Genomic DNA, 14,494 nt, shown 5'->3' with positions numbered 1-14,494 from the left:
TACATTTTTCACAACTGCCATTGTTAAAACGTGATTTGGACTCCCCTGTTACTGAATTATGATCACATTTTAATGTTTAAGCCCATGTATACACCTATATGCTGGAGAAGTCCCGTCTAGTCCACCTGCCTGCTCAACAACACAGCTTCAAAATCTTCTATTTGATGGCTGAGGGCCTTTCAGCTGAGGAGAAGAGTGCACTTTACCTCAACAACGTCTTGGCTCATAGGTATGCGGCTGTCATGGGCTTTATATGTTCTATATTACTAAATGATTTAATACGTTTTAAAAATGACTGTCGGTTATGTTGCTGCTGAAAATTTAGATCTCACAAGCTACAGTTCACACAAGCCTTGATATAATACACGCATATATGGTGTCCTGTCCATAAAGATAATATGTGTCACTTATTAAAAAATAGCTTTATTTTATGAGTATCCTTCACTATAGGTTGTGTTTTTCCATCCGTACTGCAGGTATATTAGCGGAAGACTTCCAGGGGAGAACCCTCCAGTAGCTACAGCCTCTACCCAGAGTAGAGAACATCTTGCGGCAGTCAAACAAGCCCTGCGAGCCCTCAGCTTCAACAAGCAGGTATTGATTTGCACAGCTGCACAGCACGGTGTTGAGCCAAAGGTTACTGACAGCAGGGAGAAATAAACGTTGTCGTGTCACAGGCCTTGAAGTCACAAGTCACACAGGTCACTGATGAGATATTACATCAGATTTTCTTTTCTGAGATTGCAGCTGCCTGAAACCAGGCGATGGAACTCCAAGGGCTTTAGGCGGACCTAAAACTGTAGGCTGAACCTTCCGGTTTATCATACTTTGCGAGTAGAATTAACCGTCTGGCTTTGGTTCATCTGTAAGGTGAAATATTTCAAACAGATATCCTGTTATTCCTGTTAAATAATGACAAAGATACAGGTAGCTTCTCTTGATTGCATGAAATAATGAATTGAGGGATAAAGAGGGCACCAAGAATTTGTGTATTCACAGTTAAATTTCTTGAAAATTTTCATGAAGCATCTGTCTACAGAAAGCATACCCCATTCTGTCATAGCAGATGGCTGCCCCTCCCTGAGCCTGTATCTGACAGAGGTTTCTTCTTATAAAAATCAAGTTTTTCCTTTCCACCTTTGCAAACTGCCTGTTAATAGAGGGTCATTGGGGTTTTCTATTGTGGGGTCTCTGCCTCTCAGTATCAAGCACCTTGAGATGACTGTTGTTGTGTTTTGGCGCTATATAAATAAAGCTGGATTGAATAGAATTGAATAGTCGAGGAGACATTGATTTATGCTTACAGTGTGCGTGCAGTGATCACTGGTACAGTCCGTCCTGTCCACCACCAGCTGTGCTCCCACTCCATTATCAGGTTCTATACTTAGATTCCAGTCAGCATCTATCAGCACTGAGTGACCATCATCTCACCTTTTAATCCAGTAGCAGTCACAGACAAGGCATAAGGGACAGAGGGATAGAGCAATAGATAGTGGTATTATCAGAGGGCATTACTGTCCTCTGGATAAGCGAAGGACCAAGGGACAGAAGAAGGGGTGGGGTAGTAGGGGGGAAGTGATAGACCCCCCATTGGTCTCTGTCTAAGCTCTCATCAGGGGATGGCTCCTAGTCCAGAACCAAAGGTCAACTGTCATTAACGCTCCCCGCAGCGCCTTTTCTCTCCCCTGCTCTTTCTTCTGCTCCCTAAGCGGAAGGGTCTCTCCATGTATAGAGTGTCAGACAGAGACTAATGCTTGTTTATCTCAGAGATATCAGCTCCAATATCCTGCCTGGAAAGAGTACACTCGCAGACATATTCGCATGTACACAAGCACACATCCTCAAACTCAGACATCCCCCTCTCAGAGATTCAGTGCATGGTTTAATGGGGTATTCCATTAAGCGTCCTCTACTCAAGGGCACAGAGGAAGAGAGGGTGAGAAGAGAAGCGGGTGAATCGAGTTAGGAGGACCTGTGAATCATAACTGTTGAATTTCCTGATATTTGTGCTGTTTATTTGCATTTTGCGTGTTAGCAAAAAAGAGACAACGATAATGAAAACAGCGTATAGGCCAGTCTTTTTATATCTCCCAAATATTACCCATACTCTCAGCTCTATCATTGCTGCTAAAAGAAAATAAACATTAAAAAAAGCAAAATTATTTCAAAACTCCAGGATTCCATTTCAAACCACAACCACACATGTTCTAATATGTTTAAATTAAATTAAAATAAAAACATTTTAAAATGAAAGTGGTTTCCATTAAGGCAAGTGCTTCAGGAACAACCTCTCTGTGTACTAACATGCCTGTAAACACATATCTATACATGACTATACATGCACACTCAGTATCTGTTGGCATAAACAGGAGTCACACGTTGCTTGCTTATATAAGACTCTAATGAAGAAGAAGAGAAAGTAAAACCAGATATTTCTTTGGAGGACGATCGTGTGAACACATGAGTAGCAGCTGAGCAGTTTTAAAGGAGCGCTCACGTGAGACAGACAGAATTAAAGTGCTTCTTGGCTTACGTTTTGTGACGTGATTCAATACGGTGTTCTGTCACATCAACATACATTGTCATATCGGCATACGTGTAGCACAAAGTGAGCGATATTTGTTAGACAACCATATGCTGTGAGACCAGCAGTAACCCTAACCATAACCATAATCATACATCAGTAAAATAACCATCTTTTACTTGCCGTTTATCATCATGTGCATGTGAATTAACGCAATGTATTCTACTTTGATTTGCATGCTGAAATGACTGAACACTGGAAGTGAATGTAGGTGTCTGCATCATTTCCAAAATCTCCATGCTGCTCCAGTCAGTCCAGACAATCAGCAGCATTTTTCAAAGTCAGAGAGTGATTCAGAGAGTGACTCATAACTGTAGCAAGAGGTGGATGCTTTAAATCTAAAATATGTTGGTATTGCCCTCAGGCTGGACAGGTAGACGTTGAAACTTTTGGAAACAATCGTGCATTGACAGTTTGTGTTGTTCGCTCATTTGTCACACAGCCGTCAACCTTGATTATAAACGCTTACTTCAGGGAAAATGACAGACATTGCTACCCTTTTTTTCTATGCTGCCAGATCGCTATCCAGTCAAATTCTATATTTGATCATACGCCAACTGCCTACATGTATAAATGGTCATGTGATACACATTTTCAGGCGCTTCGTTAAGGATAGAGATTACTTTTTAACTGGTGATGATATGCTGATCTGAAAAGAGATTGTTTGTGTTTTAAAATGAGTGTGGTGTGCTGCATGAAACTGTTTGAAGTGGGGCTGAAGCTAGAGGACACACAGCACAGATATAACAGGATCTGCGCTTAATTTAAGGGCAGCGTTTTTAAGCTGTTGATTTATGCATACATTAAAATAAAATAAAAAACTAGCATGTTTATTCCACACTATCTTCACCGCCAGGGATCAAGATAATGAGCGAACCTGGCCACTGAATTATAGAAGTGAGATTAATTGGAGGTCTGGGGCAAAGAGGACTGAACTTAATAAGGCTTTGGCTCCATGGGCTTGTTAGAAGGATCACTAGGATCATGAAGTTGACATCGAATAAAGACTCATGTCCCTATGAAAAAGGTTGGATTTGATAACCGTTTCATATAGTTCCATTTTTAATTAGTAGTTAAAGATTATAGTTAATATCATATTCTCTCAACTTTCTCCTGTCTCTCTCTCTCTTTCGCTGCTAGGAGGTTGACTCAGTATTTACGCTGCTCTCTGCTGTGCTCCATATCGGGGACCTGCGTTTCACAGCACTGACAGATGCTGACACAGCCTTCCCTTCCGACCTGCAGCTGCTGGAGAGAGGTCAGTGCTTATGCCACCACCAGGGCCACATTTCCACCCTTAGAGGAAGTGGAACTAGGCAATGGAGGAGGGGTGGATCTCACTAACTCATTCTATTTACCTTGCTGTCAGAGCGCCTCCCTCATCCTCCCTTAGAGTAGTCTTCTTGGCAGCTTGCCAGCAATAGCTGAAGGCCAGGCAGTTACCTGTTTGGTATCCACACTGAAAACAACATGTACATGTACAGACTTTTCCGTCATCAGGGACAGCCTTATTTTCCTGTCTCTCAGTCTAATTCGCTCATTATGCAGCTAGCACATGTTTGATGTAAACAAATCACATCAGCACCTGATCGGGAAGGAGACATTGTTACCTTGGAGATGTATTGTTACGACTAGTGATGTCAGCGAAGGGTTGCTGTCACCTGTTTTTGCTGCTTGTTGATGGGTTCTGCTCAGAAATCCAATGATGACTAATTGCTGCCAGCTTCATCGATCAGTTAAACGGGAATGAGCTTTAGCAGAGTTCAGGCTGTTATGCTGTCAGTGTGATATCATCATCAGAGCAGTGGGCTCTGGGATGTTATCGTCCCTATCTTTCTGATGCTCGGTTAACATTTAATGGCGTTATTTTGATGCTTTTTTAACCTGTCACTGTCATTTACTCTGCCTCTTCCTTGCTCCCTCTCTCTTTTTCTTCCTTGCAACAGTTGCTGGATTATTGCAGGTATCCTCCAGTGACTTAAGCACCGCCCTCACCTCTGATGTTCAGTATTTCAAAGGTATTGCTTTATCAGCCTTTTCGTGTTCACCATTTGCATTATTTTCATCCAACCTTTCAGTGAGCCGTGGTACCATATGGATAAGGGGCATTGTCATCCTTGAAGAGACCATATTCATCATGATGCTTCAGCGCACAATCAAATAATCACCCAGAATAATTTTACTATGGCTTTACAATGGTCCTTCCCCCAAAGGGATAAATGGACCCAGACCATGCTTGGGAAATACCCCTTACAGAATATCCCTTATGTAGGCGTCAAATTTGAAGGGTTTTCTGTTAATATGTCAAAAATCTGTATATCTCTTCTATCCTGGGACTGTCTTTGGAGCCCTCAAGAGAGAGAGCATAGAGAGATAAGTAGTATTTAGTGGTGATCAAAAATCTCACGGTTCGGATCGGATCATGGTTTTAAGTCAGGGATCGGATCAATTTTCGGATCAGTAAAAAAAGAAAAAAGATTTAAAAAAAATTATGGTACAATATAGGGCAGTAAAGGGCTTTGTATCTACCACTCAATTCAATTCAATTTTATTTGTAAAGCGCCAAATCACAACAACAGTCGCCTCAAGGCGCTTTATATTGTAAGGTAGACCCTACAATAATACACCGCTCATTATATCGCACTCTGCTGCGATATAATGAGCGGTCACGGTCACATAGCTTTCCGTTGCCCTGGAGCTCCACCCATTTGTAGTAGTTAGGGCAACAGAAGATGCCTGGGACAGTTCAGCCATAACTTAAATCTTTTCCTGCTCATACGTGCTTGGAACGATCTTGCCACTAAACTGGACGCGCAACAAGATATCATAGCGTGGCTCAAGCATCATAGTTTAAACCCCTTGTTTTGCACAGCGGGATACGGCCTCCCGTCTGCAGCTAAACACCCCAACAGCTTTTGTAATAGTTTTAGCCTGGTCGGATTGGGCAGCAAAGGGCTGCTTAAATACCGCAAGCTCCTCTGCTCCTCCACTTGGACCGCTAGCACTGGCCATAACTATCTCTTGACAGACCCACCACGCCACCATACGCATACTTTTTTTCCTTTTTTTTCGAATCTTCGGATCACGTGCGTGCCGAACCGTGAGTGGGATCGGTTTGGATTACGAATCAACCGTGATCCGTTGCACCACTAGTAGTATTCATAGCCCTAAGGAGATTTAACCTTTTAAAGAAAGAAAAGTGTAAAAACCCCATCTGTCGAATACCGGAAACTGTATTTTGTGCCTTTGTGCAGGTGATGTGATCACTCGGCGCCACACAGTAGAGATGTCAGAGCAGTACAGGGACCAGCTTGCCAAAGCCATCTACGGGCGCCTCTTCAGTTATCTGGTCAACAATATCAACGACTACCTTCAGGGACAAGATGACACCATCAGGTATAGTGGTGTGTGGTGTCTGTGTCTAGATGTGTTTCCGCGACACACCACAATAAAAACCTTTGAAATGACAGATTTCCAAAAGCAATCACTCATTTGTGTAAACTGGAGTGACTAACACTAATACTGTAAAGTAATCCTTTAGTTTAGAGCAGAGATAAACATTTAAATAAACTTGTGGACTAAAATCTGTGTATTGAACAACAGGTTAGAGATGGAGGACACATCCAAGGCTTTTTTTTTTTTAATGGAGGCCTCAGATACACACAAAAAACAACTTATGTTCACACACACCCAGGTGAAGGACATAGGATCCTTGGTGTTGTTGATGTTGTGAAGCCTTATCACACTCTGATAACCTGCGCTAGATCTTCTGGAATGTGTTTGTGAGCTGCCTTGTTTACACACCAGCCACAGAATGTAATAAATTTGTCAACCACACATTCGTGGCACACCCCTTTCAGATTTTATTGCACACACACGCGCACACACAATAGAATCAAATGTCTCATTAGTGACATAAGCAACACTTTTCTCATGTTGACTCAGGAAAAATAAAAGTGGCTATTTAATAAGTAACATTCATTTCTTTGTTCCAGTGATCCTGCTTGGGAGATTGGGATCTTGGACATATTTGGGTTTGAAGAATTTCAGAAGAATGGATTTGAGCAGGTGGGACAGTGCTTTCTGTTTTAAAATTCAGCCAAAAAACCAAAACATTGCTATTATGTTCCTCGTCCCTTTACGCTGTGTGATTATTCCGCCTAATTGAGCCAAATGCCTCCCCTGTGGCCGTTCTCTGCTATTGAAATATCTCTGAATGGTACTGTATGTGATCCTAATCAAATTTTTTAAATATTTGGAGTTCTTATCTGTTTTAGCCCAGGCATTTTTGTCTGTAATTGTAATGAATGTGGTGAGGTCTGTGGCTGACTGTGGCGTGATTTTCATCTGTCCTCCAATGAACCAACGGCTGACACAGTGTCTGTCTCTGTGCAACATGTTAGTGTAATAGGCAGCCTCAAACCACCATGTGGGTGTGTGTGTGTGTATGAGGAATACAAAACCTGTTTTTAATAAAATACAACTTTATATATTTGGCATTACATTACTTGCCAGTACAGGCTATTGAATCAAGTTGATCTTAGTCCAGAATAGTTGATCCCATTTATTTTTCATTTTTGCACCCAGATATGGCTACATTAGTAACAGGCAGTGTAATTATTGCTCACTACCAGAAACATTAGTAAATAATAAGTGCATGACTTTTAGTTTTGGTTCATGAGTAAAGTTTATATTTAATATTAAGAAGTCTATCTATGAAGACAAGCAGATTTGCTTAGTGTGTAACAGTGGTGTACCTGAAACTGGCACATAAACTACTCCTTTTTTAAAAACCGGGTTTTTAAAGTCCTGCATCTCATGTTTGAGACATCACTATATTATTTATTTTTAATGTTTCTATGTATCTGATGTATTGTGGTTCCTATAGTATAGTAGTTAACATAAGGTTGCTTCAGAAATGCCCTTTGAGACTGTGTCAGGAAACATATCTGGTTTAAAATTCATCCATCCATCCATCCATCCATCCATCCATCCATCCATCCATCCATCCATCCATCCATCCATCCATCCATTTTCATCCGCTTTGTCCGGGGCCGGGTCGCGGGGGCAGCAGCCTAAGCAAAGAGGCCCAGACCTCCCTCTCCCCAGCCACCTCCTCCAGCTTATCCGGGGGAATACCAAGGCGTTCCCAGGCCAGCCGAGAGATATAATCTCTCCAGCGTGTCCTGGGTCTGCCCCGGGGCCTCCTCCCGGTGGGACATGCCTGGAACACCTCACCCAGGAGGCGCCCAGGGGGCATCCTTGTCAGATGCCCGAACCACCTCAGCTGGCTCCTTTCGATGTGGAGCAGCAGCTGCTCTACTCTGAGCCCCTCCCGGATGGCCGAACTTCTCACCCTATCTCTAAGGGAGAGGCCAGCCACCCTTCGGAGGTGTCAATGGAAAATTGTATTTAGTAGTCAGTATAATCTTTTAGTGATATAAGTTTGCATATGGTAGAATACTGCATGTAGTTATTTGTATTAGAAAATATTCAACCATGTATACTTAGAGGCATATAATTAATTGTGTGTGATCTCTAACAGGCTGCAGGCTTGGGGTGCATCCCAGGAATGCACCCCCACGTCTGGGAGCATGAGAGCTCATACCTTGTTTTATTGTTTTATGGCAGGATTAACGTAGTTACATTTGTTTTAGTTTAAGTGCTTCTTTACATATAGATGAACTGCTGGACTTCCTCACCATGTTATCTAGGGTGGGGGAGACTACCCCCTTTCCTGACCAAGGATGTACCTTTTGTGCTCTCATGACCCTTTGATCAGCAGTAACACACACACACACACACACACACTGAAGTATAAATAAAGACCGGGGCAGTTTCTTAGTGCGAGTCTCTCAGTAGGGAGCTGCCCTTGCTAGCAAGAACTCTGTGTGTTTCTCTTCTCTGAGTCTTTACTGAAGAAGTGTTTTAGAATATTTTCCCTAACAGGAGGAAGCTCATTTCTGCCGCTTGTATCCGCGATCTCGTTCTTTCCGTCACTACCCACAGCTCGTGGCCATAGGTGAGGGTAGGGATGTAGATCGGCCGGTAAATTGAGAGCTTCGCTTTTACACTCAGCTCCCTCTTCACCACGACGGACCGGTGGAGCGTCCGCATTACTGCAGCTGCAGCCCCAATCCGTCTGTCGATCTCCGGCTCCCTTCTCCCATCACTCGCGAACAAGACCCCGAGATACTTGAACTCCTCCACTTGGGGCAGGAACTCATCCCCGACCCGGAGTGGGCACTCCACCCTTTTCCGGCTGAGAACCATGGCCTCAGATTTGGAGGTGCTGATCCTCATTCCCGCTGCTTCACACTCGGCTGCGAACCGCTCCAGTGCGAGCTGGAGGCCCTCACCCGATGAAGCCAACAGAACCACATCATCTGCAAAAATCAGAGATGAGATTCTGAGGCCACCAAAGCGAAAGCCCTCCGCCACTTGGCTGCGCCTAGAAATCCTGTCCATAAAAATTATGAACAGAACCGGAGACAAAGGGCAGCCCTGGCGGAGCCCATCACCCACCGGGAACGAGTCCGACTTATTGCTGGCAATGCGAACCAAGCTCTTGCAACGGTTGTATAGGGATCGAATGGCCCGTAGCAATGGGCCAGACACCCCATATTCCCGCAACACCTCCCACAGGACACCCCGAGGGACACGGTCGAATGCCTTCTCCAAGTCCACAAAACACATGTAGACTGGTTGGGCAAACTCCCATGCACCCTCAAGTATCCTGGAGAGGATAAAGAGCTGGTCCAGTGTTCCGCGACCAGGACGAAAACCGCATTGTTCCTCCTGTATCCGAGGTTCGACTAACGGACGAACTCTCCGGTTTAAAATTCAGCCAAATGAAACACATGGAGCTACCTGCTGTGGCAAGGAAGTTTTGGAATACATGTTTGTATATATACATACATTTGCATCCACAGGCTGCTCAGCATGTCTGCCATCTTTGGTTCTATAGATTGTGAAGTGCAACATGTGCCGCTGTATACAGCTCACCTGCTATAGGCTGTAAATCTGCCATGTTCTCATCAGGCATGCACTGTTAATAGACTACTCAGTTGTAAGATCAGCAGGGATCAGACAGACAAGACAAGTTTCTGTGTGTGTGTGTGTGTGTGTGTGTGTGTGTGTGTGTGTGTGTGTGTGTGTGTGTGTGTGTGTGTGTGTGTGTGTGTATCCGGAGCCTCAGAGTGTAATTTATAGTGCTCAAGAGGCTAAGTGCTTATTCCTGCTACTGAAAGCTCACACTTCCTCCCTGTGGAGCTACTAGTTTTTCACAGCTTTCATTAAGAGAGTGTCTGTTTGTATTTGCTTTGTATGAGTGTGTGTGTCTGTCACTAAGATAACAGTGGCCTAGCCCATCTGGATTTTTTTCCAGTCCAAATGGAGGTGAGAGATTATTTCACCTTTTCTATTTAAGTCATAGAAAGTGCCAGAAGAGAAAAGAAAGTAACAGGATAAGAAAATCTAAAAAAAAAAAAAAAAAAAGCGAGAGGAAAAACTACTGTGTCTGGCACTGCATGCTTTCTTTCATCAGACACTAAACCCACAGAAGAGGGAAGAGGAGGGGCAACTTCCGGATAAACACAATGACCTCGTACAGTAGACGTGGCACTTCAGTGACAAACAAGCTCTGACATGTTTGTACACACATGTGCACGCATATGCAGCAGCGTACCCGAGCACGCTCCACATGCGCACAAGGATCGGGGTCATTAGAACTTGTTAATTAGAACTGTGTTTGCAGGGATGTGTTGTACCTGCTCAACACTTTGCTAATGAGCTAACTCAATCAACCACCTGCTGGGGCTAAGCTGTTAATGGACTAAACTAGCTTGGAGTAAAAGAATAGACTGAAGATGGGACCGCCTGCACTATGAAAAATATATTACGCCTGTTAGTTAATGATTACCATGCATTCAGCAAATCAGATTTTATCCTAATATCCTATAATTATTGTGATATTTTACTTCTGCTGTATTGGAGCAGTTTCTGCCTTGGACTAGTCCAGTTATAGTACACTGCCAACCCAGAGAAACTATAGAAAGGAGAGTTGATGTGACACTTTGCACTGCAGGTTGACCACTCTATCCTGCTTCTCATTACTCCTATTAAAAGGGCAAGCTATGACAGTATGTAGCTGGCCCTGAGTGCCTTTGAGTGGTCTGTACTTATTGAAATTGCGGCTGTGGCAGTGAGTGCTGCTCGGACTTTAACTGCATTTGTTATTGAATTTACGATGCTATGGATATGTCTACTCTAGTGCTCCTATTAACAGTAGCCATCAATAGGGCACAGATGATTTGCATCTGCAGTGCTTCTGTTCGATATGACAGTTGCATTGTTCAGGAATACAGTCGCATCATAATCGTGCTCAGTAAGGTCAACCAAGACCTGCATATAATTAGTGTTACACATGTTTTATAGATGTTTATAGATGTTTCACAATCTCTTTCAATCTTTTTTGTCATGTGTTTACAATAAACTGCAAAGTGTTTTTATTTTCTGGGATTCCTGGGAAAATTCATCTTCAGTTTTCCCAGGAATCCTGGGAATTAAACATGTTTCTTTTTAATAACTTCAGCTAAACTCTGATCATTTAAAGCAGCTCTAATACACCACGGAGAATCGGGCATGCATGTGTTCACAATGACATTTTCTACGTGTTTTTCTGCTTATTATTAAGGCAAAATAGACAATTAATGTATAGTGGTGTTACCAAAATATAACTATAATATATAAATCAGATGGACCAATCATAATTAAAATAGATTCTGAGTTTCCCCGATTAAAGCAAAAATGAACTTGCAACAACAGGCATCATTTATTTTAGTCACATTTGTTCATTTTGCACTCACTTTTTTCCTTCTTCTGGATGTGTGCATAAACAAGGCCACACCATACAAAATGTGTTACCGTGGAAATGCAATCCCACAGTGTCAACTCAGAAGTTGGAACATGTGCTATTGACCCCAAATGCTTTGTATTCATTAACAGGCTACATTTTTTAATAAACAGCACTCAAGTTAATTTTTTCTCTGTCTTTACATTTCCCAGGAACTGGGGAAATAATCTTGCTAGGATTTCCCAGGAATCCCATTTCCTGGCATTAAACCCTAGTCTACACCAAGGTGTCAGACATTTGTAATAGTTTACTGGTCCACTGTTACAAGAGAAGTCAGCTCATTTATGCCCCCGACAGCCGATTGTGTCCAGCATTGTGAACATTTTTGTTCTTTAAACATAAGCATTCAGCAGCATCTCTCTGATGAACGTCAGCCATGCGTGCTGAAGAGTGTTTACATGCTGGTGTGTGTGCGCTCTGTGCATTCCAGCTGTGTGTGAACATGACCAATGAGCGGCTGAGGCAGTACGTCTCTGAGGTGCTATTCCAGCAGGAGCAGGCTGAGTGTCTGCAGGAGGGCATCGCCATGGAGAACGCACGCTCTCCCAGAAACCACCCAGCCATTCTGGACTTCTTTTTTCAGGTACTGTATGCTTCTAGTTTGGACCAGTCCAGTCCAGTTTGATCTGACATTATGTAATGCAACAATCCCAACCACACTTTCCCAACCTAACTTTTGGAATCACAATTATTCAGTTTTCTAATGTACACAGTTAAAGTCTTGACGTTTTAATTGAGACAAAAGGCAAAAACATAACATGTTCAAAAAGTCTATATAAACATAACTGCTAATGCCCCTCTAAGCCAACTGTCTGCCTCTGTTGTAATTGGTGCGAGAAATCTCTAAATCAAATAATATCACTGAATCTCCTTCATGTCACACGAAAAAAAAAATGTGGCTCTCTGGAAGTGTCACAAAATATGGATTACTGTTATTGCTTAGTGCTTGTAAATATCTCCTAAATAAATGATAATGTGAACATCTGTTTGTTCCTCCTCTAGAAGCCCCAGGGGCTGTTGTGCGTGTTAGATGAGGAGAGCCAGAGCCTGCGGCCATTAGAGCAGACCTTGTACAAGAGGCTCTCTGCCCAGTTGGACTCCAACCAAATTCATGGGCTGTCTCTCACTACCAAGGATGGCAATGGGAACCCCCCACCGAAAGACCAAGGCCCAGCCTTTATTGTCAGCCATTATGCAGGACAGGTCTGTGTGTGTATGGCAATTTTATTTCAGTAGATTTTGCAAAGGATTAATGAGGATGAAGTGAGGCCAGCTATAAAGAGCATGAATGTTAGAAACGCAGTTAGTCCAGATGACATACTTGTGGAGGTGTGGCGATGTCTAGGATGTCTTTTTGAGCACATTGTTTTATACAGTGTGAGGAGATTGAGAGTGAGAGGATGCCTGAGGAAGATGTGTGTGAGAAGAGAAATGTACTGGTGTCAGTTTTCAAGCATAAGGGTGATGTGCAGAATTTACAGAGGGAAAGAGGTGATGACTCATACCAAGACATAGGAAAGAGTTGCTGAAGCTAGGTGAAGACGAGAGATGATGATCAGTGAGCAGCAGTATGGCTTCATGCCAAGAAAGAAAACTATAAATGTGATGTTTGCTTTGAGAGTGTTGATGGAGACGTATGCAGAATGAATTTGTGAATCTAGTGAAAGCATGTGAAAGAGTGCCAAGTGAGAAACTATAGTACTGCATGAGAAAGTCTGGAGTGGCACAAGAAGTATGTGAGGGAGGTGCAGGACATGTATGAGGACAGCGGTAAAGTGGTATGGTGTGCAGTAGTAGTGACAGATGGGTTTAAGATGGGGGTGGGATTACACCAGGGGTCGGCACTGAGCCCCGTGTTGTTTGTGATGGTGATGGACAGGCTGACAGATGAGGTCACGCGGGAGTGTGGACTGCGATGTTTGCAGACAACATTGTGATCTGTGATGAGAGTTGGGAGCAGATGGAAGAGAGACTAAAGGTGAAAGTATGCTCTGGAGAGAAGAGGAATGGAAGTCAATAGAAGCAAAGCAGAACACATGTGTTAATGAAGCAGGTGTGACAGTGAGCAAGCAAGGAGAGGTAGTGAGGAGTTTAAATACCTGGGGTCAACCATCCAAAGCAACAGCCAGTGCACAAGAGAGCTAATGAAGATAGCGCAGGTAGGATGGAGTTGATTGAGATGAGTGTCAGATTTGTGACATAAAGATGGCAACAAGAGTAAAAGGTTAGGTTGGTAGCAAGACCAGCTCAGTTCTCATCATGGAGATGGTGGCACTGAAAAAAAGACAGGAGGCCAAGCTGGAAACGGTGAATCTTAGAAATGAGTACATCGATAGAACTTATTGAGGCAAGGCTGAGATGGTTTGGACATTTGCAGGTGGTTATATTGGACCACACAGAAGGTTCATGGATGCAATAAAGGAGGATTGGCCCGACAGAAGGAGAATGCTAGAGAAAGGGCGATATTGAGGCAGATGATCCACTATGGCGACCACTAAAGGACCAGCCAGTTACTGGGCCTGTTTGTATTGCATCTGTATCTGTGGTTCATAGCACATTTGGGAGATATGAACTGATAGAATAAATATAATGGAATATTTTTTTTATACTAGTATATATTTCTTGATTTGTATTTATTTGTTTTTTTTCTGCCAGATTTCATACAACCTCACAGGATCGCTCACAAAAAACAAGGACTCTCTTCCTCAGAATCTCCTGTTTACGATTAAGTGTAAGTACCCAATGAATAACAGACATGCGTGCACATTGTGGTGTCAGCACGCGCTTCATTACAAAGACGCACTCTTGTGTAAACAAACAGTACACAAAACCACTCGTTGTCCAAATGTGGTTGTGTTTTTATATGTGCGTTTCATCCCCTGTGCAGCAGACAGCACCGTCTGTGTGTATATTGTCTATAGAAAGTGCCAGATGTGAGGTGTTGTGGTTAGCAGGACACAGGGACTCGCTGTGTGACTGCCAGGCTAGCCTCGTGT

The 14,494-nt window shown here is 43.1% G+C and overlaps 1 protein-coding gene across 5 annotated transcripts in view; it reads left to right on the top strand.

Moving 5' to 3' along the window:
• The window catches only part of myo16 (myosin XVI), a 102,615-nt gene that overhangs the window by 51,320 nt on the left and 36,801 nt on the right, over nucleotides 1-14,494 (top strand). For all 5 annotated transcript variants that reach the window (XR_014888895.1, XM_085248701.1, XM_085248702.1 and 2 more), the window contains exons 16-24: nucleotides 82-229; nucleotides 477-594; nucleotides 3,725-3,842; nucleotides 4,531-4,602; nucleotides 5,839-5,980; nucleotides 6,580-6,652; nucleotides 11,929-12,081; nucleotides 12,501-12,701; nucleotides 14,154-14,229. Coding sequence is in view for 4 of the 5 variants with exons in the window: in XM_085248701.1 (XP_085104827.1) it covers nucleotides 82-229; nucleotides 477-594; nucleotides 3,725-3,842; nucleotides 4,531-4,602; nucleotides 5,839-5,980; nucleotides 6,580-6,652; nucleotides 11,929-12,081; nucleotides 12,501-12,701; nucleotides 14,154-14,229 (1,101 nt within the window). In the remaining variant the exon portion in view is untranslated. The remainder of the gene's footprint in view (nucleotides 1-81; nucleotides 230-476; nucleotides 595-3,724; nucleotides 3,843-4,530; nucleotides 4,603-5,838; nucleotides 5,981-6,579; nucleotides 6,653-11,928; nucleotides 12,082-12,500; nucleotides 12,702-14,153; nucleotides 14,230-14,494) is intronic.

The sequence above is a fragment of the Mchenga conophoros genome, linkage group LG16, assembly GCF_057382185.1.
Source record: "Mchenga conophoros isolate Kocher_MC1m ecotype Shallow Benthic linkage group LG16, M_conophoros_male_GT1.1, whole genome shotgun sequence".
Taxonomy (NCBI): domain Eukaryota; kingdom Metazoa; phylum Chordata; class Actinopteri; order Cichliformes; family Cichlidae; genus Mchenga; species Mchenga conophoros.
Note: the sequence above shows the minus strand (reverse complement) of the source record. Positions and strands in the feature narration are given on the sequence as shown.